At 45.8% G+C, this 27387-nt stretch overlaps 2 protein-coding genes and 1 pseudogene across 6 annotated transcripts in view; 1 reads left to right on the forward strand and 2 right to left on the reverse strand.

Moving 5' to 3' along the window:
* Positions 1–1347: 1347 nt before the first annotated feature.
* LOC112624611 lies at positions 1348–2403 on the reverse strand (annotated as a pseudogene).
* MTFR1L (mitochondrial fission regulator 1 like) lies at positions 1584–14849 on the forward strand. 4 transcript variants are annotated; one of them, XM_025374911.1, is made up of 7 exons: positions 1584–1696; positions 4232–4341; positions 4855–4959; positions 7829–7938; positions 8144–8355; positions 11405–11726; positions 13822–14849. In XM_025374911.1, exons 2-7 carry the CDS (start codon positions 4318–4320, stop codon positions 13925–13927), a joined length of 879 nt encoding a protein of 292 aa, XP_025230696.1. In that variant the 5' UTR covers positions 1584–1696; positions 4232–4317; the 3' UTR covers positions 13928–14849. The 4 variants fall into 4 exon arrangements, with proteins under 4 accessions (XP_025230696.1, XP_025230717.1, XP_025230708.1 ...); XM_025374932.1 differs by having other exon boundaries at positions 11514–11726; XM_025374923.1 differs by lacking the exon at positions 1584–1696 and adding an exon at positions 1860–2080.
* AUNIP (aurora kinase A and ninein interacting protein) overlaps positions 13949–27387 on the reverse strand; it is a 28988-nt gene continuing 15549 nt past the window's right edge. The window contains exons 2-4 of one of the 2 annotated variants that reach the window (XM_025374899.1): positions 19622–19763; positions 17245–18051; positions 13949–14059 (exon numbers count right to left, since the gene is read on the reverse strand). In XM_025374899.1, the coding sequence (XP_025230684.1) occupies positions 14040–14059; positions 17245–18051; positions 19622–19763 (969 nt within the window). In that variant the 3' untranslated portion in view covers positions 13949–14039. Of the gene's footprint in view, positions 14060–17042; positions 18052–19621; positions 19764–27387 lie in introns of those variants that run through there. The other variant, XM_025374891.1, reaches the window with a different exon arrangement.

Raw genomic sequence — 27387 nt, forward strand, 5'->3', positions numbered from 1 at the left:
GACTTGCCCAAAATAAGTTTGTGATAGAACAAGTGGTAGGACTTACTGTTTAGAGAATCTGGTGCTCTCTGTTGAGAAAGATCTGGAAGTTGTCTTAGAAGCGGAACCTGAGACAGGCATGCAGTGATTTTTTTTTTTTTTTTTTTTTTTTTGGTGGGGTGGGGAGTGTACTTCCAGAAAAACCTGGAATAAAAGAAGGAGGGAAGCAGAAGAGGAAAAGGAAAAATGCTGAGCAGGAACAGTCTCAGCCCAGCCTTGGCCTGACCCACAGTGGAAGAGCTGTGAGGCATAAACCACACTGCAGAGTTGAACTGGCCTTTTGGGCCTTGTATCAGTCATTGGCTTGGGAGGTGAAGGAAATTCCCAGGTAGGGGGCTCCATTCTTCCTGCAAGGGGATCTGAGTGGGACAGCAAATCAGCATCTACACCCAGGACAGACAGCCAGCGTGAACTTGCATGATCCGCCATCGCACAAGAGGAGAAAGTAATGATTAAAACACAATGTGCCATCCTGGAAAGAGGGCTGGACCTGGGAGTCAGTCTTCAGCATTTGAGATATGGTGGAGATAGGGTGGATGACCTCTGAGGTCTCTTGCCAGGACCAGTTACATAATTTTGCAGAGCCCAGTGCAAAATGAAAACACAAGACCCCCTGTTAGAAAATTAATCATTTCAAGACGGCAACAGCAGAGTACTAAACCAGGTACAGCAGAGTACTAAACCAGGTACAGGGTTCTGAGCATGGGGCCCTTTGTGACTGCATGGGCTGGTCACCCATGAAACCAACTCTGTCTCTGGCAGAGGGGATTGCAGGCTTTGGGACCAAGGAACTCCAGCCTGGGAGCCAGGCACAGCCTGAGGCTGTGCTGAAAGCAGAGGAGGAAATGTCACCCAGGAACTGCATGCCACAGACCAGGACAGTGAGGGCTGGAGCACAAAGAGGGAATGGATTAGTGAGCCTGGAAGGAATGTGGTTCTTCCCACAGTGCCTCTGGGGTCTTGTGCATCAAGTACCCATCTAATGAGCAAACTCACTGAATATACCGTGTGTGTGTGAGAGAGAGAGAGAGGAGAGAGAGGAGAGAGAGAGAGTGAGACAGAGAGACAGAGACAGAGAGACAGAGACTAAAATAGAAGAAAGCTGCAAAGTGCTGGAGGGCAGGAGTCAGAGGAGAAAGAGGCCCATTCTGCCCATTCTTGCTGGAAAGAGGCTTTGCAGAGGGGCTTGCCTGGGAACCATGAACTGCAAAGGGGGCCAAGGTGAGGATTCTGAAGTTTGCCCTAGGGGTAGGAGCATATTTTAGGGGATGAGCGACACATCCCTCGGCTTCCAGAAGTCGTATGGGGCTAAACGTGGAGAGTAACAAGCAGGGAGACGCGACGAATATCAGGCTCAGGGATCTCCAAACGCAGCCAACTCCTCCCGGGGACACAGACCCCGCGGGGACACAGTCTCGACAGAGGGGGAGTGTGCTCTGCGGGATCTGAGCGAGCCCCCGCCAGCGCCCCGCCCACTCGGGGGCCGCCCTCCTCTTGCCACCCGGCTGGACCCGCCTCCCGACGGTGCGCGGAGGTGCGGCTCGGTGCGCAGCTGCGGAGGATCGCTTCCGGGGGGCGGGTCAGCGGAAGTGAGGGCGGTAGCCCACGGTGGAAGGAGGGGCCGTGAGGTGAGAGAGTGCCGGAGCCCGAGACTGAGGTGAGAAAGGTTCTAGGGCGGCGTGGAGACGGGAGCGCGGCCTTCCAGCCCGTTAGTAGACTGGGTCTAGGTGCCAGGCGCTGTGCGGAGCTCGCGGCTCCTGTTCCCGCGCGAGTTCTCGCGGGAGCCGCTGGTGTCCGTTTCACTTGGCCCGGGGGAAACTGAGTCCCCGAAGGGTAGTTGCTCGTCGGAGTCCCCCAGCAAACAGTGACCAAGCCAGACCTGAGACTTCTAGTTTCGGCTTCGCTGCTTGACGGGCCGGGCTGTCCCGCCGCGCATTCTGAGACCTGGCCGTGGCTCGGAGGCTTCCGCGCGCTCTGGTCCAGGCCTGTGGGTCCAAGGGCCGCTGGGCAGGCGGCGAGGACTTGGCCGACCTTGGCCCAGGTCGGGGCGGCTGCCGCGGGGGAGGGGCGGCGCGCCCTGACCGGTCCCCGCAGGGAGAGGGTCCACGCGGGTCTCCGGGCGCTGCTGCGAGCGGCAAAGTTTCACTGAGCGCGGCGGCCTCCGTGGGGTCCCCCGGGACCAGGGGTGCTGAGCGGGGCCCTGCGCTGGAGGAGCTCCCGGTCTCCTGAGGGGGACGCCTGTCAATAGACAGCAACGGCAGCCTCAGTGACAAGACCCACCGGTGCTGCCAGAGAACGGGGGAAGATCTTCTAGCCAGTGACACTTGGGGGCGGGGTGACAGCTGAGTTGGTGTTCTCCTTCATTCGGTTAGTTAGTTCGGCGCGTTGAAGCGCTCACTGTGTCCTAGGCAGACACCGTGCTGTGCGCGGGGATCACAGTTATCTAGTTCCTCTCGCGAGGACTCCGAGAGACAGGCAGGGTGCTGCGGAGCGCACGGGAAAGGACCTGACCCTGTCGCAGGGAAGGAAGGTGATGCTTGAGCTGAGCTCTGAGGAATGAAGAAGAATGAGCTCGGCCAAGGGAGTGCTGGTGTTTGATGCAGGGCTCAGAGGTGGGCCCAGTGTTGGGGATTGAGGGCCGGTGTGACTCGAGGGCAAGGGGGAGATGCAGGAGGGCTGGCTGCGAAATGTGCAGGCCTTGGTACTCAATGTGGTCTAGAGAGGGCAGAGAAAGATGGGTTTGGGACTGATTGTGGATTTTATCCTGTGTTGACTTTAGTAAGCCAGTTTTAAACGGAAGAGCGATGTGATTAACAGTGTGTTTGGGAAGGATTCCTCTGGCTGTGTGTGAGGGTTAGGCCCAGCTGGGTCTTTGGAGGTAAGGTCGGAGAGAAAGTGGCAGTAAGCACTGTTAGTGCAATTCGTGGCCGACATGGACATTCAGCACAGAGCCTGGCACACAGAGGGACTCTGATAATAAAGGCTTGAACTGAGCCGAGAAGATGGAGCCCAGGCAGGAGGTGGCAGGACCTGGACCAGGCTTTGGGTGCTTTCCACTGGCATGACCATTGAGTGAGCTTAGACAAGTGCCTTCCCCTCTCCAACTTCCTTTCCCCATGTGTATCGTAAAGTGAGTGACACCTCCTCTCCTATGGGTAGAAGAGGGGACCCTCCATGGGAGGTCTCCAGAAAGAGCTGCTTTGTCAGTCTAGTCTGTCCCCCGTTCAGAGCCTGTCCAGGGCTCCCCAGTGACCTCTCACCCGGACCTCATGACTTGACCCCTACTTTAGTAGCTTTATCATGCTCTGCTCCTCTTTCCACATCCTTCACCCTCCTGTGCTGGACCTGTGCTCTTGCTGTTTTGTCTTCATTTCCTACTCCCTTGAAACTCACTACAGGGCACTAGGGCCAGAGCTCTGACCTCATCTGACCACCTGCCTAATGATATTCAGCCTTTGCTAGAAGTACGTATTCATGTCCTATCACTCTGCTGGACAGCGAGTTCCTCGAGAGCATGACTGTGTCTTACTCCCCCCATAGCCCCTACAGTGCCCAGCACAAGGCCTGGCACAAGTCACAAGTGGGTACTGTTGGTGTTTGATGAACAAGTGAATGAACGAGCACACTGCATCTGCTCACCATGCAAGAACTGCTATGAAGAGCAGTCAGATGTCACCTCACCCATCTGTGTCATGTTTTAATAGTTCATTAAGCACTCAACCCCATTTCACTCATTGACCCTTAAGGTAGCCTCCAGTGGCAGCTTTTCCTGTCCCCTTTTTCCAGATGGAAAAACCAATGTTCAGCAAAGTTAAATAACTTGCCTGTAGCTACACAGCCAGGAGGTGGCTGAGCCAGGATAAACTTTTTTGGCTCTTTTCCTCTATAGCTCGGGAGACTGAGATTGGCAAGAGCTGGTGTTTGTTCTCCTATTTTCTCTGATCTCTCCCCTTGCAAGGGCCCAGGAGTGCTTTTACATCTCATCTTCAAGAATGAATCCTGGGCTTGGATAGTACCTATAACTTGGCTCGATGAGCTTTCTAGCTACCAAAGGGTTCTATTTGCATCTTCAGAGAAGTCTTGGTGTTAGTCATGGCTCTGCAGGGCCTGGTTTTGTGGGGCTTGTGTGGTGACCATTGAATCCCCACTGTGGGGGGTTGTTTCACAAGAGGGAAATCTGGTGCTCCTCCAGATGGCCTGATATGAAGGAGTCACGCCTCCCACCTCCTGGAGCTGCCCTGTGGCTGCCTTGTCCTTCAAGTGCAGGAGCTGGTTCACATGTTGGGAATGGAAGCCAGTGTGGTAAGGGGCATTCCTACGGCAGGGGTACGGTGGGGGAAGGTTGGGTGCTGGGCCTGCTGAGGTACAGTATAAGGTTCTGAGACTCTCCAATTGAGCAGTCCTTTCTCCAGAGGCCTGGAATTGGAGCAAGGCCACCATTTCACTCCCTCCCCCTAAGAAGAACCAACTGTGATCCTGGGGCACTTCACAAGTCAGTGTATGTCTGCCTTTCTGTACAGAGGGCTGGAAGGAAAGCCTGGATAGTCTCTACACTTAGCTACTTCCTCTTCCCTTCACTGACCCTCCCAACATTGACTGCCTTAGCAGCAGCAGGTATTCCCTTGGGTGGCTGGCCAGGGTGTAGGCTGGCAACTGGGGAACCTGCCCTCACTATAATTGAGAGTTGACTTGCCCCTAGAGTGTGCCCTGTCCCTAGGTTTGTGGAATTCAGTCTCCCTGCTAGAGAGGAGAGGACAGGGACGGTAGTTGGATTCAGTCTCTGAGGTTGTGACTGTCTCTCTTTCTTTGCTCCAGACCATACCAATCTGGCAAAACAAGCCGCATGGGGCTGCTCGAAGTGTAGTAAGAAGAATTGGGACCAACCTACCCTTGAAGCCGTGTCCCCGGGCGTCCTTCGAGGTGAGTATGTTGGAAGGGCAGGAGGGTAGAGGCTCAGAGTGCTGCTTCTGTGCCCCAAACCCCTTGGTACTGCCCAAGTAGGTTGTTTCCTGGTCACTTTTCATTCTGTTATGAAATATTTGTTAAATGCTTATAATAGATCCTGGTCACTGTGCCTTCCTGAGTGCATACAAACCTGTGACCACAAGGAACCTGATAGGTCTCCACATGGGACAGTGAGTGTTGTGATTTTTGAGTTGAACTCTGCTTTTCTTCACCAGCCCTAAGAATTGGCCATGTCGCCAGTATTTTTATTTATTTTATTAATTTTTTAGATGAGGTCTCCCTATGTTGCCCAGGCTAAGTCTTAAACTCCTGGGCTCAAGCAGTCCTCCTGCCTCAGCTTCCCATGTAGCTGGGATTACAGGCACAAGCCAAGCTCCACTATTTTTTTTTTTTTTTTGAGACGGAGCCTCGCTCTGCCGCCCAGGCTGGAGTGCAGTGGCCGGATCTCAGCTCACTGCAAGCTCCGCCTCCCAGGTTCACGCCATTCTCCTGCCTCAGCCTCCCGAGTAGCTGGGACTACAGGCGCCTGCCACCTCGCCCGGCTAGTTTTCTGTATTTTTTAGTAGAGACGGGGTTTCACCGTGTCAGCCAGGATGGTCTCGATCTCCTGACCTCGTGATCCGCCCGTCTCGGCCTCCCAAAGTGCTGGGATTACAGGCTTGAGCCACCGCGCCCGGCCACCAAGCTCCACTATTTTTAGTGTTTCTCTGAGGCCATAATTCCTCAGCCTGCTCTTTTTGGCCAATCTGGGCCTCCTTTACTGGGGCGCTTCGGTCTTACCTCTGTGTCTAGGGATCCTTTAGCACCCACTCTGCAGCAGAGATTCCTGCCTGGCCCAGGTTTCTTGAGACCCCTTCTGTGGTAGAAAGCTAAGTAGCATTTATTAGTCCCAGCTGCCTCCCTCTGGGAACTAATGGTTAAGCACCAGCCCCAAACTATGTGGTTCAGATGTGTGCATTTGGGGAGCTGGGACACAAAATAAATACTTCTGCTTTCTACCCACACAGAGGAGATAGAAATATGTGCATAAAAGGATGTGGCCCAGGTAGAAACAGAAAGGAGGGAGCCAAATCTGTATAAAAGATGCTAAGCAGCAGTCTGTAGGAACTGGATCTGGAATTAGATGAGGTGTCAGGGTTGGTATTAGGTCAGGAATGGCGTTGGAAGTATACGTGTTGCAGGGGTGGGCGGCAGGAAAAGCTGTCTCAATATTCAGATTGCCAGCTATCCAGAATTGCCTAAAGGTCCTGGGCAGGAACTGGTCCTAACTGCCTCAGAAGCATCAGGGAAAAAAAAGGGAGACAGCTAGGGAGTGTGGCTCACTCCATGGAGGCTGCCCCCACACTTGGCTGTACCCTTTGGCCAGATGCTGGCAGAGACGGTCAAGGGCACAGGCTCTCACAGAGCAGGAATATATGTGAGTAGTATTAGTAATACTAGATAACATTTACTGAGCACATACTATGTGTCAGGCACTGTGCTGAGTACTTTGTGTTTACTCATTTAATTGCCAAGAGCAAAGGAGCATTCAGCGCTAATCAGGAAAACAAATGGAGGCTTCCCCGAATGGCCTGTTTTAGCACTAGTTCCTGGGTCAGTGGAAGTTCTCTGTGTGACCTTGGAGTATCACTTCACTCCTGGGAGTCCCAGGTTTCCTGTCTGAATGCAGGAGCTATCAATCCTGGATCCATCCACCATACCAAATAATTTGTAGCAGAAACAGCTGAATTTTACTTGTATGTAGATATGCATTTATTACTATTATTAAATTACCTTAAATATTAAGGGACTCTTACCAATTTATTTTGAAAATTTAAGCACATGAAAATATTAAAATTTTGAAGAGTAAAAGGAAAATAAATTACCTATAATTACACAGTAATAATACAGTAACTATTAATGTCTTAGTGTAGTCCTTTCTTTTTCTAGATAGATGTTTTTTAATTTGTTGTAATCATAGTCAACATGATTGAATCCTAATTTTTCACTTGACTCAACATCTCTAGGTTGTTGCTCATTTGGGTTGAGGAGCTATTTTAAGAAATCCTATTATGGTTCCTTTTGTATAATTAATTTCTTTTTATTTAAATCTAAATATATTCAAATTATCAGGTTTGTTTAAAACACCATTGCTGTGATATTGTCAATCTCAATTAGCTATACAGGATTATAAAGAACTAGTCAGGAAAAATTTCCTATTGCTGTAACAGGTTGTTGATGACCTTGTACTTGTATTTTCACCAGAGGACACAGTGGTTTTAGACAGTAGCCATCTCTATTAAAAGGTGACTCAGGCCTGTCCCACTGAAGACACAGAACTGTTTGTAATCACATGGACTCTCATGCATCTGGCCTCTTTTTGTTTTTATTTCGAGACGGTCTGGCTCTGTTGTCCAGGCTAGAGTGCAGTGGCGCAATCTCGGCTCACTGCAACCTCTGCCTCCCAGGTTCAAGCCATCCTCCCACCTCAGCCTCCTGAATAGCTGGGACTACAGGCATATACCACCATACCCAGATAATTTTTGTATTTTTCTTTTTGGTAGAGCAGGGTTTTGCCATGTTGCCCAGACTGATCTCAAACTCTTGGTCTCAAGCATTCTGCCTGCCTCGGCCTCCCAAATGCTGAGATTACAGGTGTGAGCCACCATGCCTGACTATCATCTGGCTTCTATTCAATGTTTTCGACCAGGAACCTTTTTCTGCCCCCTCTAGGAAGCCTTCCTGACTCCCAGTGCCAGATTAGGTACCCCTCCTGTGTATTCTGCAGTTTCTGATTGGCTTATCATGGCGCCTGTAAGTGTTGATGAATTTTGCTTCTCCATAGACCCTGCCCAACATCTCTGACCTGTGTTTGAGAGATGTGCCCCCAGTCCCTACCCTGGCTGACATCGCCTGGATTGCTGCAGATGAAGAGGAGACATACGCCCGGGTCAGGTAGTTGAGGCAGTAGCTGGTCTGCTGAGGAATGGAGAACTTCCCAGAAGAGGTGGCAGGCAGCAAGGAGAGAGGAATGAGAACTGTGGGGGCTCAGAGAGGAGCAGAACCTTACTGTGCTACTCTTATAGGAGTGGGGGAAGGAACTTAGGGAGCACAGTGGCCTGCCATTTCTAACTGACCTACTTGGTTTTCCCTGGTCCAGGAGTGATACGCGCCCCCTGAGGCACACCTGGAAACCCAGCCCTCTGATTGTCATGCAGCGCAATGCCTCCGTTCCCAACCTGCGTGGGTCCGAGGAGAGGCTTCTGGCCCTGAAGAAGCCAGCCCTGCCAGCCCTAAGCCGCACCACTGAGCTGCAGGATGAGCTGAGCCACTTGCGCAGCCAGATTGCAAAGATAGTGGCAGCTGATGCAGGTAGGAGCCCCTGTGCCAGGGCAAGAACATAACAGGCTGTTCCTTTCCCCTGGCTCTTGGGCAGGATAGGGGTAAAGAAAATGGTAGTCCTTGGTTTGGAGGTACTTAGGTTCCAGGCCCTGGAGTTGTCTTGAAACCTGGCTAGCCTATAGTGCCTCTTAGATGGTTTCTACCAGCCATTTTGGGCTGAATGGTTTGGTTAGGAACAAAATCTTCACTTAACCTGTGACCCCAGGCAGAGTCCCTCCCTTAGCCCCAAAACTGACACCCTCTTCCAAGTGTCTTTAAGATCACATCTTACATAAGCCCACAGTAGCTTTTTTTTTTTCTCCCTCAGTCTTGCTCTGTCGCCCAGGCTGGAGTGCAGTGGCACGATCTCGGCTCACTGCAACCTCTGTCTCCCAGGGTGCAAGCGATTCTCCTGCCTCAGCCTCCTGAGTAGCTGGGACTACAGGGATGGGCCACCAGGCCTGGCCTTTTTTTTTTTTTTTTTGAGGTGGAGTCTCGCTCTGTCGCCCAGGCTGGAGTGCAGTGGCACGATCTCGGCTCATGGCAACCTCTGCCCCCCGGGTTCAAGCGATTTTCCTTCCTCAGCCTCCCCAGTATCTGGGACTACAGGCGCCTGCTACCCGCCCGGCTAATTTTTTTGTATTTTTAGTAGAGACGGGGTTTCACCATGTTAGCCAGGATGGTCTTGATCTCCTGACCTCATGATCCGTCCGCCTTGGCCTCCCAAAGTGCTGGGATTAGAGGCATGAGCCACCGCGCCGGCCATAATTTTTATATTTTTAGTAGAGACAGAGTTTCACCATGTTGGCCAGGCTGGTCTTGTATTCCTGACCTCAGATGACCTCAGATGACACCCGCCTCAGTCTCTCAAAGTGCTGGGATTATAGGCGTGAGCCACCAAGCCTGGCCAGCTTTCCTTTTTTTGGAGACAGGATCCTGGGTCTTGATCTATAGCCCAGGCTGGAGTGCAGTGGCACAATCTTGGCTCACTGCAACCTCTGCCTCCCAGGCTCAAGCGATTCTGATGCCTCAGCCTCCTGAATAGCTGGAATTACAGGTGTGCACCACCACGCCTGGCTAATTTTTGTATTTTTAGTAGAGATGGGGTTTTGCCATATTAGTTAGGCTGGTCTCGAACTCCTGGCCTCAAGTAATCCACCCAGCTCGGCCTTCTGAAGTGCTAAGATTACGGGCATGAGCCACCATGCCCGCTGGCTTTCCTTTTCTTTTTGTTTTTGAAACAGTCTCACTCTGTCACCCAGGTTGGAGTGCGGTGGCATAGTCTTGGCTCACTGCAACCTCCACCTCCTGGGTTCAAGCAATTCTCGTGCCTCTGCCTCCTGAGTAGCTGGGATTATAGGCGCACACTACCATGCTCAGCTAATTTTTTGTATTTTTAGTAGAGATAGGGTTTCGCCATTGCCCAGGCTGGTCTCAAACTCCTGAGCTCAAGCAATCTGCCTGCCTCAGCCTCCCAAAACGCTAGGATTACAGCCATGAGCCACCGCACCCTGCTTTCCTTTTCAATACAAGTAAACATATCCCCCACCACCGCTGAGACTTACCCTTTTTAAGCACCTATCTTCCCTCGCCTTGTCGTTTCTACCAGGGATCACAAGTGGCTTTACCACTTCAGTTCTCATACTGCTAGTGACATTGTCCCCATGCCCCACCCTTCAAAGTGGGGAGTTGCATGACATTATGTTACGTTTTCTTATCTCAAATTAGTGGACTTTTTTGGTGGAAGGAGAATTTCATAAAGTTGGAGATTTTGGCCTTAAAAATACAGTGGCTGGGCACTGTGGCTCACGCCTGTAATCCCAACACTTTGGAAGGCTGAGGCGGGTGGATCACCTGAGGTCAGGAGTTCGAGACCAGCCTGGCCAACATGGTGAAACCCTGTCTCTACAAAAAATACAAAAATTAGCCAGGCGTGGCAGTGTGTGCCTGTAATCCCAGCTACTTGGGAGGCTGAGGCACAAGATTCACTTGAACCTGGGAGGTGGAGGCAGAGGCAGAGGCAGAGGTGGAGCTTGCAGTGAGCTAAAGTTGCACCACTGCACTCCAGCATGGGCAACAGAGTGAGACTTTGTCTAAAAAAAAAAAAAAAAAAAAAAAGGTCCATTATGCAAACAAGCCTTGTAACCCACCCCTCCAGCTTTCTGTCTACAGTTAAGGCAGAGCCACTGGAAATGGATGGGAAGCCTGCCTTGACCAGAGGCATGGACAACCAACAGGTGGATCTCTCCCAAGATGCTCAGGGCTTATCTTCATATTCCTCCCATCCTCATTTTTTCACTCTGCATTGACTCAGAGTCATAGCTCCTAAATTTATCAGTTGGTAGGACACATGAAAATCATGGTATTCTTTGAAATCTTCATGTATTTAATTTCTTCACATGGAAGTTTTATGAAGAATTGCACTGAAACTCCATTTATATTTCTTGGCTACTTTTTTGTCATCCAAGAGACAAACTGAAGTAACACGTTTTTTAGAAACATAGTTTTTAGTGTATTTAGCGTTTTCAAAGTATTTTTAGAAATGTAGAAATTAAGGAAATTCTCTCCACTGAAATTTGGGAAGGTTGGGAGGTCTGTCACCATTCTCGTTTTGCTCGGAACATGTCTTTTAGTTCATAGATAGCAAGATTCAAAGGAGCATAGTCAAAAGCACTAGCCTAGTTAGAGAAAAGGACAAATTCAGGCCTTAGCTGTCACTGCTGCTTTGGCCTATGACAGGGCTATCACTCCACAGCCTGTTGTGGAATGGCAGTTTTAAATGCCAAGGCCTTTATGGGCTGGGTTTTCCTGCCCTCCTGGAACACTGGAAAAGCCCAGTGCTTCTACAGCTTTCTGAGCCCCTGAGTGAGAAGCATAGTGGAATGACCCTCCAGTGGCTACAGATACCATCCTGGCTCTCCCAGACTGTCATGGTGTCAGCCCAGGAAATGGATGTTCAGTAGGCAGGGCTGTGGGGAGAAGATATTCCTACTGTGTTCTAGCCCCAATGTCCATCCATGCCTATTGTTTTCTCTTTCAGCTTCGGCTTCATTAACGCCAGATTTCTTATCTCCAGGAAGTTCAAATGTCTCTTCTCCCTTACCTTGTTTTGGATCCTCATTCCACTCTACAACTTCCTTTGTCATTAGTGACATCACCGAGGAGACAGAGGTGGAGGTCCCTGAGCTTCCATCAGTCCCCCTGCTTTGTTCTGCCAGCCCTGAATGTTGCAAACCAGAACACAAAGCTACCTGCAGTTCGTCTGAAGAGGATGACTGCATCTCTTTGTCCAAGGCCAGCAGCTTTGCAGATATGATGGGTATCCTGAAGGACTTTCACCGAATGAAACAGAGCCAAGATCTGTAAGTATCTGATGAGGAGCTCTAGTATCTGTTTACTCTGAGTTGCCCATGGCCAATGATCTAATGCAACATAGTAAGTTCTTAGTAGTACCATATGTTATGTCATTCATAAAGCTTGCTGACTACCTGCTTGCCAGTGCCTGGGGCCTCAATTTGAGGAAAGAGCAACACTTTACATTTATTGGGTTAGGTCACCCCAACCAAATATGAGGCTAGTAGGGACTTTTATAAGGCAGCTCATCTAATCCAACTTCTGTCCTCAGGTGGCTTTATCACTTCAGTTCTCATACTGCTAGTGACAGTGTCTTCATGCCCCACCCTTCAAAGTGAGGGGTTGCATGACATTATGTTTTGTTATGTTTTCTTATCTCAAATTGGTAGGCTTTTTTGGTGGGAGGAGAATTTCATAAAGTTGGAGATTTCTACTTTAAAATACAGTGGTCCATTGTGCAAACCAACCCTGCATATTCAGTGATTTGAAAACAAGGCTTTTGAGACTCGCCAGTAGTTCCGAAACCTAGCTGCCCATCAGAATTGCTCGGATTTGTTAAAAATACACCTTTAACTTAATAAAGTAGAACTCCAAGGAGTGGAGCTCTAGGTTTTTCCGATGGAGTATGAGGGACTTTGGGGAATACCTACCTTGAAAAACTTTATCTGGCAAAGAAGCCTCAGGAAGTCACCCCATTGCATAGTGTTTCTCCAGTTGTGGGTTGTGATTTCAGCAGCTGCACAGGACTCACCAGAGGAGCTTGGTTTGAATGTAGGTTCCTGGGCATTGGAGAGCCAGACCTTGATGGCCAGCGCCCAGCTTGTGCAGCTCTGTTTGTTAATGCAGATGAAAAACTGTTTTGGGGACAGGGAAGTGAGGTCTCCTGAGTTGATGTTAAGTTCCTGTTAAAGGGAAAGTTACTTGCCCTGGATCCCTTTTTGTGTCCTGGGATCCATTTCCCTCTGAAAAGTAGACCAGGCTAAGTGACTCCCTCATTGCTTCCTGGCAGTTGACCCGTTTAGGGAAGTCACTCTTAACCTTCCTTCACTGGCCCTAGTCAGGTTGGTCATACTCACCCATATCTCTTTGGTCTTCCACGTTCCCAAATTCAGTTGCTGCTGCTTTTGGTCTTCTCTGAGCTGTTTTCTTCTGAACACAATGTTTTTTAGGTTGACTCTCAAACTTTCTCTTAACTTGCCTTTTGGACCAAATTAGATTCAAGACCCTTATTGCCAGCCCCCTCCTCCCACTTGTGTCTTCGGATCAGAAGAAGCTGGGTCAGTGAGTAAGACTGGGAAAGTACCCCAGTCAGCAAAGGTTCAGATATGTCACCAACCAAACGCAGTCCCTCTTGTTGTTGCTTTGAAGGTTGAATAATCAGTCTTGGCTCTTATATTTAGCTTACTCCCCAGTAAAACACCTTCTTGAGGATGAATGTATATAAGTTCACTAGGATTTCAAGCAACTATTTTCCGGGTATCTAGGACCCTCTTATATGATGTATCAGATAATTTGGGCCTACTTCAGTCTGGAGTTGGTTTTGTTCCCATGCGTTTCTTGTGTGAATGTTTTGCTCTAATTCTGGCTCTCGTAAAAAATCATCTACCCTGAAGGGGAGACCGGGAAGTAGGAAATCCCAAGCACACCTTTTCCCCAGAACTATTAAGGGTTAGAATAGCCAAGAGTCATCAGTCATTTCCCCTGCTGACCCTCTGGGGAAATGCTACTAAGAAAACATAGGGCCAGAAGGCAGAAGCAGAAGCTTAGCCACCAGAGGGCAACTCTAACCGATTGATGGTCCTTTACTTTGCCCACGCTTCATAGCTATTTCAGGAAATAGTAAAGCATTCTAGTTAATAGAAGAGATCTGGAACCAGCTAGTTTGGTTTTGAACTCTGGATTCACCGCTTACTTGCTGAGTGACTAGTGACCTTGGGCAACTTGTATAACCTTTCTGTGCTTCAATTTCCTTATCTGTGAAAGGGAATTGTAATAGCACCTACCTAGTAAGATTGTTGTGAGGATTCCATGAGATAATGTATTCAAATATATACAACACTACCCAGGAAAGAGTAAGTACTCAAGCTATTATTGTGTCTCTAGGAACCGGAGTTCATTGAAGGAGGAGGACCCTGCTGTGCTTATCTCTGAGGTCTTACGAAGGAAGTTTGCTCTAAAGGAAGAAGATATCAGTAGAAAAGGAAACTGACAACCCTCAGCTCTGCAAACTCAGTCTCATGCTCCTGGAATACCTTCAATAGCTGCCTTCCTCACCACAGATGTTTCTGCCTCTAAAGGAGAAATCTTCTGCAACAGTCTTGCTAACAAGCTAGAGCTTGGACTGAAAGAGAAGAGCTGGATTATATGTTTCCCAGACTTCAAACCCTGGCAGAAGCTAAGGCTTGTAATTTGACCTGAGACATTTGTTTCAGGTAATCGTATAGAATGAAGTATCTCAGTTTAAAGGGTAAGAGAGAAGTTGTTTCTGGTTTTTCCTTGCCCCTGTGTGAAAACAGGTCCGAAATGACTGACTGACTTCACTGCATTAGACCCTATAACTGGTCTCACAAGACATTTTGTGCCCAGCTGTCACTCACTCTCAGCAGCTTCCTTGCAGCAGAGCAGGGCTGAGGGGAAGGGGTTATAAATGTTTGTATACATGTTCACAGGGCATGGAAAATCTTATGCTGCTCCATCATAAACCTACACCAATGCCCAGCAATCACCCTCCTCACTTCCTTGTCTAGATGTAGAGGTCAGGCTGCTGAACCAGCCAACACATGGGCTACTGCTGGGAAGCCTGGGCTGTTTTTTTTCTTAAACACATTTTATATTACTGAACAACCAAATCTACCCTCCACGGCCCTGAGGCCTTATCAGTTCCACTGATTAAAAACTTTCTCTTTCACGGACTTTAAGCCCGGTAGGAAAGAGAAAGGAGGAGGGGGAAAGAGCATACCATCTTTCTTCCAGGCCCTTGACTGCTCCTTTGGGTTGGGCCAAGGTTTGTACCTACCACACCATGCATGACTCAGATGCCCTCAGGTCCCTTTCTCTATGGTATGTATACTGTGTGTGTTTGGGTCGAAGCACTACCTGACATTAAAGGAAGGACTTGGAGAGAGAATGCATTTGCTGTGTCCATCTCTTCAGTTGTGATTACCCAGTGTCCTTCAGGGGATAGGATTATTGTTCATTTGAAAGTGTATGAACTTAAACAGGCTACTGGCTTCTCTTTCCTTATAAGGTCCTGCCCTTCTAGGGGTTTTCTTCCCCCTTTCTGTAGAGATTTTGCCCTATACTCTTTTTCTTTTTTTAGAAACAGTATCTAGCTCTGTAATGCCCAGGCCAGAGTGCAGTGGTGGGATCATTAGCTAACTGCAGCCTCGAAACTCCTGGGCTCAAGCGAGCTTCCCACCTTAACCTCCTGAGTAGCTGGGACTACAGGTATGCACCACCACACCCAGGAAATGTTTTAATTTTTGTGTAGAGATGGGGTCTTGTATGTTGCCCAGGCTGGTCTTGAACTCCTGGTCTCAAGCAAACCTCCCACCTCAGCCTCCCAGAGCATTGAGATTACAGACATGAGCCACCGCACTAAGCCCCATACATTCTTAAAAAAGCAGGTCTTCCAGGAAAATGACCGGAGAGATGACATAGAACACAAAAGTAGAATTTAACATTTAAATTAGGCCAGGCACAGTGGCTCACACCTCTAATCACAGCACTTTGGGAGTTCAAGATCAGCTGGGCAACAAAGCAAGACCTCATCTCTACAAAATATTTTAAAAATTAGCTGGGCATGGTGGCATGTGCCTGTAGTCTCAGCTACTCAGGAGGCTGAGGTGGGAAAATCACTTGTGCCCAGGAGGTCCAGGCTGCAGTGAACTGTGTTCATGCCACTGCACTCCAGCCTGGGCAACAGAGCGAGACCATGCCTCAAAAAACTAAAATTTAAGTTAAAGAAAAAAAGCAGTTCTATCTTATAACCTGCAAGTTTGTCCCCTAGAGATTGTTTAAGCCTCTTAGGTACCATATCAACAACAAAGGATAATGCCTTGGGTAGAAGACAGGTCAAACTAGACTCTGGCTCACATCAGACTCAGGGCAATGACAACATACACTATTACAGTTGCATTTTCAAAAATAAAATTGATAATCGTTTAATTACCAGTTACCACAAGAGCCACTTTGTAAACATTTATTTGGATTCATAGTTTTACAAAGGGGATTCCCTCCTATCTTGTGGGAAAAGGGTAACACAGTCACATCCAGATTGTTATATAGCTCAGGCTTTTTAAGGGGTATATTTAAACATAGAGTATATAACTTTAAAGTGCTGTACAGTTACCACAAAAATAAAATAAGAAACTAGCACCATTCTACCTCTCTTCTGCGCACACCTGGGTTGTGGGGAGATGTGCTAATCACTCAAAATAAGGGTCAAGAGTAATCATCCCAAGCTTAGGTCGAAGTGGGTTAAGATCAGCCAGAGATTAAAAGCTCACACATCGGCCGGGCGCGGTGGCTCAAGCCTGTAATCCCAGCACTTTGGGAGGCCGAGACGGGCGGATCACGAGGTCAGGAGATCGAGACCATCCTGGTGAACACAGTGAAACCCCGTCTCTACTAAAACTACAAAAAACAAGCCGGGCGAGGTGGCGGGCGCCTGTGGTCCCAGCTACTCGGGAGGCTGAGGCAGGAGAATGGCGTGAACTCGGGAGGCGGAGCTTGCAGTGAGCTGAGATCCGGCCACTGCACTCCAGCCTGGGCGACAGGGCAAGACTCCGTCTCAAAAAAAAAAAAAAAAAGCTCACACATCTGGCCCGGCACGGTGGTTTACACCTGTAATCCCAGCACTTTGGGAGGCCGAGGCGGGCAGATCACGAGGTCAGGAGATGGAGACCATCCTGGCTAACACGGTGAAACCTCGTCTCTACTAAAAATAGCAAAAAAAAATTAGCTGGGCTTGGTGGCATGCGCCTGTAGTCCCACTACTCGGGAGGCTGAGGCAGGAGAATCACTTGAATCCAGGAGGCAGAGGTTGCAGTGAGCTGAGATCACACCACTGCACTTCAGCCTGGCAACAGAGTGAGACTCCATCTGAGGAAAAAAAAAAGAGAAAAGAAAAAAAAAAAACAAAACCCACACATCCATAAGCAAGGTCCCAGTCAGACATCTGGAAGGCTCTGTGCAGGCTAAGTAAAAGGCGCTTTCATGGAGAGATAAATACCCACCGTGCTGCCTCAGTGTTCATCATAGACTTGTTCAGGGAATTTATCAGCCACCATCTTCCTGAGGGAAAGCCATGATGGCAAACCCAGTGTCTTAACAATGGTACTGCCCTTTATTTACATAGGGAAGATGCTCAGTAATGATAACTTCATCCCATGCCACCTTCCCACCTAAACAAACTCACTCGCCTCTCCACCCACAACTATATTTTCCTACATCTCTGTCATTTCAAGGTACTTTTAGGAACAAAGCTTCAAAACATTTAGAATTGGTGCCTGATAACTTGATTACCTTCAGAGTCCTGGGTAAAGAGCAAATCAGGCTTCAGATTTTGAGTTGGCCCATCCTCCTGGCACTGAGCCCAAGAACTGTCAGGAAACGGCCCTAAGTCCCAATTCCAGTTATTCGTTACATCTTGAAAAGGAGCTCTAGTGTTGTGGGCAATGACCCGCTGACCTTGAGAATCTTCAGTGAAAAGCTGACTCCAGGAGTCCTTGTCATTGTTTTCATTGTCCCAGGAAAACACAGAAACCGGACAAGAGCTTTGTTTCACTGATTCTACGTTTTCTCCATTCCAGGATTCCCTGTATGTTTGAAGGAGGACAGGGGCCTGCCTGTTTTCTTTGGCAGACACCTTTCTTTCCAATTTAGTCTTGCCTAAAGGCTGACAGCATTTGTCCCCAGGTAGTTTGGTGTGTTTCTTCATACTCTGACAGTTCTTCTTAGACCCATGAAGCCATTCCCATTTCCTGGCAGAATCCCCTTTTTCTTCCTTTTGGTCTAGCAAACAAGAACTTTCCAAGTCCTCGGTGAAGGAAAAAGCCAATGGGGTATTAATCTCTCCAGCACAGTCTAGAGTATCAGGCTGGAGCAAAGATAGCTCAGTTCTGTGGTGGCCAGAAGTCTGGAGGGACTGAGGAGAGAGTCCAGCTTCCTGGATGTCTGCAGTGGTTGAAGTGGCTAAAGGGGATACCATGCAATCATGTGCTAAGCCTGGGATCAAATGGTCTAGCTGGATCACATTTTTCTTGGACTCTTTGTTGAGCTGACTTTCTGTATGAGATGAAACACTCTTCTGGTCACTACCATTTGTCTTTCCTAATAAAACAGGAATGAACAAATATTATTCTGCAGAAAAACTGCCCTAAGCAGGATTCAGTTGGCTTTTTCTGAAATCAGTATCAGCTACTATTACTACCTAGTGCAGGAGTCTTAGCCTCTTCACATAATTTTGTAGCCAATCTTCCTGTTTTCAATCTTGCCAGTCTCTCATGAATGAACTCTGAAACATCAGATCTTATATTCCCTACTCAAATACATGTATACTTCCCATCACCTACCTAATAATGTCAAATATCACATACAATCAGACCACAGCCTACTTTACCAGCTGAGTTTTCATTTGTAGGTTTGTTTAACATAGGGCACATCAGTTTTGCTTTTGTTTTTTATTTAATGTGGTTTTTACTAAATGATGATCCTCTGGCCAAATATACATTCCTGGACATTATCCTTAAAGAAACATGCTAAACACATACAAGTTTTGTAAGGTCTTAAAGATGACATTAACCATCCAACTCTGAGAAACCTTCTGGTGACAGTGTGAAAAACGTGGGTCCTCCACTCCCCAGGCATTTCATTGGAAAGGGAGTAAAGACACAATTAGGATGCTAAGTCAGTCAGTACGTAGAATAGTGAAACAACTACTAGTGTCCAGCCTGTTAATTTTATCAGGCATAGAGTGGATTCTCTTCTGCCTTAAGATAAGGATGGAGGACATGGAATTCCCAACTTGGCTCAAATTACACCAAGATCTAATTATAAAAACAAAGCAGAATAACTCCAATAAGAATTATACTGCAGAAACTAGGTTTTGTGAGAATTCTCAACTTTTCCTTAGAATTCAATATAGATTATAAAATATACCAGAATTTATAAGTGGAAGAAGTTTTTTTGTTAATTTTTTTTTTTTTTTTAAATTTAAATCTGTCCGTACATAAAAGAGTATGTTTTTGTTTGGAGGAGGGAGAGGGCATTTTGAAGGTTTAGGCAAAGCAATCCTGAGAATCACTCCCAGCATTAGAGCACTCTTCCCAACACCCTCCAAGTGGCAGGAACCCTGCTGCTTAAGGCCCAGCCTGCTGAGTCAGCTGCTCCCCTGAACAGGGACCTGGAAGCAAAGAACTGCCAAAGGATGAGACATAAACCAACTTTATGTGAGGCTTTCTAAGAACAAGCATCTTTGAACCTTGCACTAATTTGAGAAACTTCACACAAAAATATCAATTACCAATTAACCTTAGACAGAGTACCCATTGTGGCCAACCCAAGATATATACCTCCTAACTAATGGCAGGGCAACTCCCCAGTGCACCTCCAACTCCCAAGTGCACCTCCAACGCCCAAGTACACCTTTCCTGACTGCTCTGTTAGCGAATACAAATATTTAAGTTGAGCAAAACAGAACCAGAAAAGTATGTTTGTAAAAGCACACATATATTGCTTTTCAAAAGGCAACGATTTTTTATGTTTTATAACCTCTTCTAATAGGCTAAGTTTAACATAATGCACTGGTTTCACCATTTCTCATAAATGTTCTAACATGGACAAATGAACACACTCCTTTTTTGCTCTGGATAATGAAGTATTCCCACATGGGCCACCATACCTGGCTGCAAGGTGAAGAAGGAAGCAATGCTTCTCTGGTGAATGCCTGTAGATGGAGCTCTTCTTTGAGTAAAATAAATACTAGCCTTTCTTTCTCCAGGAAGGAGTGTTAGCATTTTGGTGCCTGGTTTGATTAAATGTGTCTGAGAAAGGAGAGAAAAAAGAATAATGAGCCTATTAATATTAAAAGACAGACAGTAGAGGTTCAGTACACACCAGTGACCCTCTGAGAACCACACTAGACCCTCTGTACTCCACTTACAGCCTATTCTCAAGGTAGTTGGTGCTGGACATCATCTTCCATTTCCAGCCATCCTAACCGTGTTTTTCTCAGGAATCACATATTCCAATGATAGCCCAATCTTTCTGCTTCCCCATGGAAATCAGTCATGCTGACTAAACAAACAGGATTTGTTAACAGGATGGCAGAGATTATGCTCTTTTATATTTAAGGATAATTAATGATTCTATATCAGCAGCAGTTGATGCATTTTCAGTAGTTTTTAAGTAGTCACATAGTGGTGGTGAAGAGCATGGCTCAAGAATCAGTCCTAGTTCTGCCACTGCCACTTTGCTATGTGACCTTCTCCAAGTTGCTTAATCTCATTCTCAGGTGTCAAGTGGGGACAATAATAGTACCTATCCCTATGGCAGTTATGAAAATTTAGTAAGGACGGCCGGGCGCGGTGGCTCAAGCCTGTAATCCCAGCACTTTGGGAGGCCGAGGCAGGTGGATCACGAGGTCAGGAGATCGAGACCATCCTGGCTAACATGGTGAAACCCCGTCTCTACTAAAAATACAAAAAACTAGCCGGGCGTGGTGGCGGGCGCCTGTAGTCCCAGCTACTCGGAGGCTGAGGCGGGAGAATGGCGTGAACCCGGGAGGTGGAGCTTGCAGTGAGCCGAGATCACGCCACTGCACTCCAGCCTGGGCGACAGAGCGAGACTCCGTCTCAAAAAAAAAAAAAAAAGAAAATTTAGTAAGGCCGGGCGCGGTGGCTCATGCCTGTAATCCCAACACTTTGGGAGGCTGAGGCAGGCGGATCACAAGGTCAGGAGTTTAAGACCAGCCTGACCAATATGATGACACCATGTCTCTACTAAAAATACAAAAATTAGCCAGGCGTGGTGGCAAACGCCTGTAGTCTCAGCTCCTTGGGAGGCTGAGGCAGAAGGATCGCTTGAACTCGGGAGGCAGAGGTTGCAGTAAGCCGAGATTGCGCCACTGCACTCCAGCCTGGGTGACAGAGTGAGACTCCATCTCAAAAAAAAAAAAAGAAAATTTAGTAAATTTATTCACATAAAAGGCTTACACAGTTCCTGGCACATAGAAAACATTCAGTAGCAGTTGGCTAATATTAAGAGGAGAAGCTGTGAAACAGCACCAGTCTCACTACACTTTTAACTCAGGCACTTTTATTCTTTAGAGAATGGAACTGGAAGATAGGCAAGAGAGGTTTGAGAAGTGAGTTGTCAACTAACTATAAATATAACTTCATCCTTATTTAATGTGATTTGTTTTTATTTCTATTTGCTTGTTACAGAATGCCTGAGAAATAGGGCGAATAGGATTATATTCAATTCAATTTTGCTGTGTCTGCCAAAAAACAAATAAGATTTGCCAATATTCATGCAGCAAGTTAGAGGTAGGCCTGAAACTTGAAGCCAAGTTATTTATTCTAACTCAAAGTTGACTTCATTTTTACATTTGGAAACTAAGTTGTACTTTAAGTGGTTAAAAGAAGAAAGAAATCCTGGAGGTAAAACTCATACTTCAACATGTATTACTGGTACAGAATCTTCTCTTCCACCACATACAACCAGAAAACTGGATCAAAGATACATGAAAAAATTGATATAAACAGCAGACAATAGGCAGTAAAGAATTGTGATCCTTGAGAAAAGGGAAACAAGGTGAGCCCGAAGATCATTCCAGCTTTCTGCCTGGAAGTGCTTTGCAGACCACAGTATATCCTTTTTTGATGAATTGAGTAGACTGAGATTGGAATTTGTAGAAACTGAGGTGGCTGAGATTTGCAGCGCAGAGAAGGACCTCCAGAAGGGAGACCTCCGCATGGGGATCCCTTTAGTTCCATTACTGAATACTAACCTACACATGTGTTAGGTGAAACCCCACAAAGCCAGGCAATGAAACTGCAAACTGGAATTGCAAGCCGAGCAATTCCCAGAGCTCACACAGGCTGGGGGACATCTGTGTTCCCCCTATCCGGATAGGACGACCTTGAATACCAGGGACATTCATTAGAGCTCTAAGGAGAATCATCCTTTAGTAGTAGAACTAAACTAGCCCTAGAGCAAAAACTATTCCAAACACTTACCTTAACAAAGCTTAAAAGCAAGCTTTGAAAGTATCAAGCTGACTAGCAAGTAACTACCTGCCAAAACAATTTTCAGGTTTTTTTTTGAGACAAAGTCTCATTGTTGTCGCCTAGGCTGGAGTGCAATGGTACAATCTCGGCTCGCTGCAACCTCCGCCTCCCGGGTTCAAGCGATTCTCCTGCCTCAGCCTCCTGAGTAGCTGGGATTACAACAGGTGCCTGCCACCACACCTGGCTAATTTTTGTATTTTTAGTAGAGACAGGGTTTCACCATGTTGGCCAGGCTCAAACTCCTGACCACAGGCGATATGCCCACCTGGCCTCCCAAAGTGTTGGGATTACAGGCGTGAGCCACCACGCCTGGCCAATATTCTTTAAAGACAACAATATCCAGATACTTAATGTAGCACTTGTAATGTCTAGCATGCAATAAAAAATTACTAGATATGTGAAGCAGAAAAATACTGTAATTGGGATAGGAGTGATCTGTTAATAGAAACAGACCCAGAAATGTGATAGATAAAGAGAATTAGCTGACAAGTAATAGTTAAAATAGAATAAATATGCACAAGGATTTGAAGGAAAATATGAACATAATAACGCGAGAAAATAGAAGATATAAAAAAATTCAACAGATAAGCTTAACAACAGACTGGAGACTACAGAAGAAAATAACAGTAAACCTGAAGACAATAGTAATACAAACTACACAAAATGAAGCAGAGGGAAAAAAATAACTGAAAAGGAAGAAGCAAAGTCTTAATCAGTGAGATATAAAGCATACATATAATTAGTCTCAAAAAAAAAAACAATGTGGAGGGGGACAGAAAATACGTTTGAAGAAAGAAGGGCCAAAAAGTTTTCCAAATATGGTGAAAATTAACTGTAACATTCTTTTTCAAAGACAGCCAATACGAGATCTCCCATTTCACATATTCTTCTTATGTAACTATGACACTCTTCCCATCAAGTGATGAAGTCCTTATTCCCTGACCTTGAACTTGGAAGGTACTTTGTGACTACTTTGACCAATAAGGTATGACAGAAGTAACAAACACAATACATGATTTCCAAAACTAAGTCATAAAAATGCCATGCACTTCCTTCCGCCTTGCTCTCTTGAGGTGCTCACTCTTGGGACCCACCCAACACATTATGAGGATGCACAAGCTGCCACTTGGCTCTCTAAATTTTATAGGAGCCACATCCTAGATATGTGAGATAATGCGGTTAGTATGCCAACAAATATTTGAGTACCTATATGCTAGGACTGGGAAGATAGTGATGAACAAAATAGACTTTCTGCTTCAGTAAAGTTTATAGCTTAAGAGAGAATAACAGACTAATAAATAGTTACTTAAATTACTACAAGTGTGCTAAGTCCTATAAAGAAGCTTTACAGAAAACTACAGATTATCAGAAAACACTAAGACCTCAATTAGCAAAACATCTGGGAATAAAGCTTTTTGCCAAGTTGGCAGGAGCCGAAGGATGTACCTTCCTTAGGCCAGAGTGAGGTCAGAAGTGATACTGTCCCAGTTATAGCTCTCTTAGAAGACCCATGGCTTCCAGGATCTATGTCTATCTCAGTGGACTGTTAAGACTGTGTGAGAAAAGGTTATTTGGAACTGAGAAAGACCCCAGGTAAAAAGTCCTTCAGCTGATTATCCCTACCTCAAAATAAAGGCAGCTGTTTGTACTTTATACAGTATAGGCATACCTTACTTTATTGCACCTTGCTTTACTGCACTTTGAAGATGTGTTTTGTTTTGTTTTTTACAAATTGAAGGTTTGTGGCAAGCCTGTGTTGAGCAAGTCTTTCAGTGCCATTTTCCAACATCATGTGCTCACTTCATGTCTCTGTGTTCCATTTTGGTACTTCTTGCAGTATTCCAAACTTTTTCATTACTATATCTGTGATCAGTGATCTTTAATGTTACTATTGTAATTGTTTTGGGGCACCATGAACCACATCTGTATATGATGGCAAACTTAATCGATAAATGTTGTCCATGTTTTGACTGTTCCACTGACTGGCCACTGCCTCAACTCTCTCCCTCTCCTTGGGCTGCCCTATTTAATACTGAAATTAGGCCAAGGAAGAACTCTATAATGGCCTCTAAGTGTTCAAGTGAAAGGAGGAGTCATGGGTCTCTCACTTTAAATCAAAAGCTAGAAATGATCATGCTTAGTGAGGAAGACATGTTCCAAGAGGCCAAAAGCTGAGCCTCTTGCACCAAACAGCCAAGTTGTAAATGCAAAGGAAAAGTTCTTGAAGGAAATTAAAAGTGCCACTCCAGTGAACACACAAATAAGAAAGCAAAACAGCCTTATTGCTGATACGGAGAAAGTTTGAGTGGTCTGGATAAATGATCAAAAGCCGCTACAACATTCCCTTAAGTCAAAGCCTTATCCAGAGAGCAAGGCTCTAACTCGAATTCAATTCTATGAAAGCTGAGAGAGGTGAGGAACGCCACAGAAGAAAAGTCTGAAGCTAGCAGAGGCTGGTTCATGAGGTTGAAGGAAAGAAACTGTCTCTATAACATAAAAGTACGGGTGAAGCAGCAAGTGCTGATGTGGAAGCTGCAGCAAGTTATCCAGAAGATCTAGGTAAGATCACTGATAAAGGTGGCTACACAAAACAACAGATTGTCCCTGTAGATGAAACAGTCTTATATAGGAAGAAGATGCCATCTCGGACTTTCATAGCTACAGAGAAGTCAATGCCTGGCTCCAAAGCTTCAAAGGACAGGCTGACTCTCTTGTTAGGGACTAATACAGCTACTGATTTAAAGCCAATGCTCACCTAATATTCTGAAAATCCTTAGGCCTTAAGAATTATGCTACATCTACTGTGCCTATGGTCTATAAATGGAACAACAAAGCCTGGATGACAGCACATCTATTTATAGCATGGTTTACTGAATATTTTAAGCCCACTCTTGACCTACTGCTTAGAAAGAAGATTATTTTCAAAATATTACCGTTCATTGGCTGGGCACAGTGGCTCACACCTGTAATCCCAGTATTTTGGGAGGCTGAGGCAGGCAGATTGCTTGAGCCTAGGAGTTTGAGACCAGCCTGCGCAACATGGTGAGACTCTGTCTCTACAAAAAATTTAAAAATTAGCCAGGCGTGGTGACATGCACCTGCAGTCCCAGCTACTTGGGAGGTCAAAGTGGGAGGATGTCTTGAGCCCAGGCTGGAATGTAGTGAGCCATGATCACTACATGAGCCACAGCACTCCAGCCAGGGTGACAGAGACCCCATCTCAAAAAAAAAAAAAAATATATATATATATATATATATATATATATAAATGCTCATTGACAATGTTCCTAGCCACTCAAGAGCATGATGGAGATGTACAAGAAGATTAATGTTTTCGTGCCTGCTAATACAATATTCATTCTGTAGCCCATGGATCAAGGAGTAATTTCGACTTCTATGTCTTATTATTTAAGAAATACATTTCATAAGGCCACAGGTGCCATAGATAATTCCTGTGATGGATCTGGGCAAAGTAAATTGAAAATCTTCTGAAAAGGATTCACCATTCTAGAGGCCACTAAGAACATTCGTGATTATCTGGCCATGGTGGTGCTGCCTTATAATCTCAGTTACTTGGGAGACTGAGGCTAAAGGATCACTTGAGTTCAGGAGTTTGAGATCAGCCTAGGCAAAATAGCGAGATCCTGTTAAAAAAAAAAAAAAAAAAAAAAAAGGATTCATGATTCATGGGAGGAGGTCAAAATAACATGAATAGGAATTTAGAAGAAATTGATTCCAACTCTCATGGATGACTTTGCAGCATTTAAGAGTTCAGTGAAGGAAGTAACCATAAATGTGATGTAAATAGCAAGAGAACTAGAATTAAAAGTAGACCCCGAAGATGTGACTGAATTGATACAATCTCCCAATAAAAACTTTAATGGATGAGAAATTGCTTCTAATAGATGAGCAAAAAAAAAAGTGGTTTCTTGCAATAGAGTCCACTCCTGGCGAGGATGCTGTGAACATTGTTGAAATGACAACAAAAAATTTAGAATATTACATAAACTTAACTGAGAAAGCAGAGACAGGGTTTGAGAGGATTGACTCCAATTTTGAAAGGAGTTTTGTGGGTAAAATGCTATCAAACAGCAACATATGCTACAGAGAAATCTTCCATGAAAGGAAGAGTCATCAAGGCAGCAAGTTTCATTGTTTTATTTATTTATTTATTTATTTATGAGACAGAGTCTTGCTCTGTCGCCCAGGCTGGAGTGCAGTGGTGCAATCTCGGCTCACTGCAACCTCTGCCTCCCGGGTTCAAGCGATTGTCCTGCCTCAGCCTCCTGAGTAGCTGGGATTACAGGTGTGCGCCACTATGCCCGGCTAATTTTAGTGTTTTTAGTAGAGACAAAGTTTCACCATGTTGGCCAGAATGGTCTCGATCTCTTGACCTCATGATCCACCTGCCTTGGCCTCCCAAAGTCCTGGGATTACAGGTGTGAGCCACTGTGCCCAGCCAAGTGTGACCCTTTCTTATGCTCAACAACTCTATTATCAAAAAAGAGCTGGGATCATATACATAACTCCTCTCACTATTAGAAAATGTTCTCATGGTTCCACAGCACTTAAATTCAGTTTAGCTCTTATTTTATCTTTTATCTCTTCTGATAATTTATCTATGAGTTTATCTTAAAGTTTTGCTTCAAACAAATATAATTCCTTTTTTTTTTTTCATGATTCACTATGACCTTCAACTCCAGTAGATAATTTGATCTAATTCCTTTTTTCATAATGGTCATTCTGGTCTTAAATTTGTATATGAACTCTCATGTTCCACACATTGACACACATGAAAGTATTATTCCTTTTTGCCATGCTCCTTCTTCCTTTATGCTTCCCAGGGCCTACTCATTCTCCTCCCACTTTTAGAGTCACTGAGAGCATCATCACCAAGTCCCTCTTTCTTTTTAGTCTTTCCCAGCATTAATTTGATGACATTTAGGATGAAAACCTTTCTAGTCAGCACTGTCATGCCCCACTGAGTCACGCTGAAAGGATGACTCTACCTCATAAGCACGCCCTAAGGAGGACTGTTTAAGTGTTGCCAAGAAAAGCTATCAGGGGTCTCATCATTATACATCTCCAACAACTTAAGTTAGCTCTGTTGAATTAGTAACAAAGTATTCATTCAAAACTTGCTTCAAAGCTCTCTTAGTTCTCTGCAGAACTAAAAACACACTACCTTAGTTTAGGATCTCATAAACTCTTACCTAGCCCTAAACTATGACAATAGTCTCTTAGCTAGTCAGGCCTTCATTCACCACCTATTTCAATTCATCCCCCAGATAACCTCTAGATTAATCTTAAAGGACAGCTGTGATCACGTCATCTTGCTCAAAATCTGTCAATAGTTTCTCTACTACCTGTAATATAA

This window comes from Theropithecus gelada, chromosome 1, assembly GCF_003255815.1.
Source record: "Theropithecus gelada isolate Dixy chromosome 1, Tgel_1.0, whole genome shotgun sequence".
Classification (NCBI taxonomy): domain Eukaryota; kingdom Metazoa; phylum Chordata; class Mammalia; order Primates; family Cercopithecidae; genus Theropithecus; species Theropithecus gelada.

Bases quoted from the DNA above. Each gene is read 5' to 3' on its own strand.
- MTFR1L (XM_025374911.1), top strand. From the start codon at position 4,318: ATGTTGGGAATGGAAGCCAGTGTG. The intron at 4,342-4,854 runs GTAAGGGGCATT...TCTTTGCTCCAG, and splicing joins TGGGAATGGAAGCCAGTGTG to ACCATACCAATCTGGCAAAA. The intron at 7,939-8,143 runs GTAGTTGAGGCA...TCCCTGGTCCAG, and splicing joins GAGACATACGCCCGGGTCAG to GAGTGATACGCGCCCCCTGA.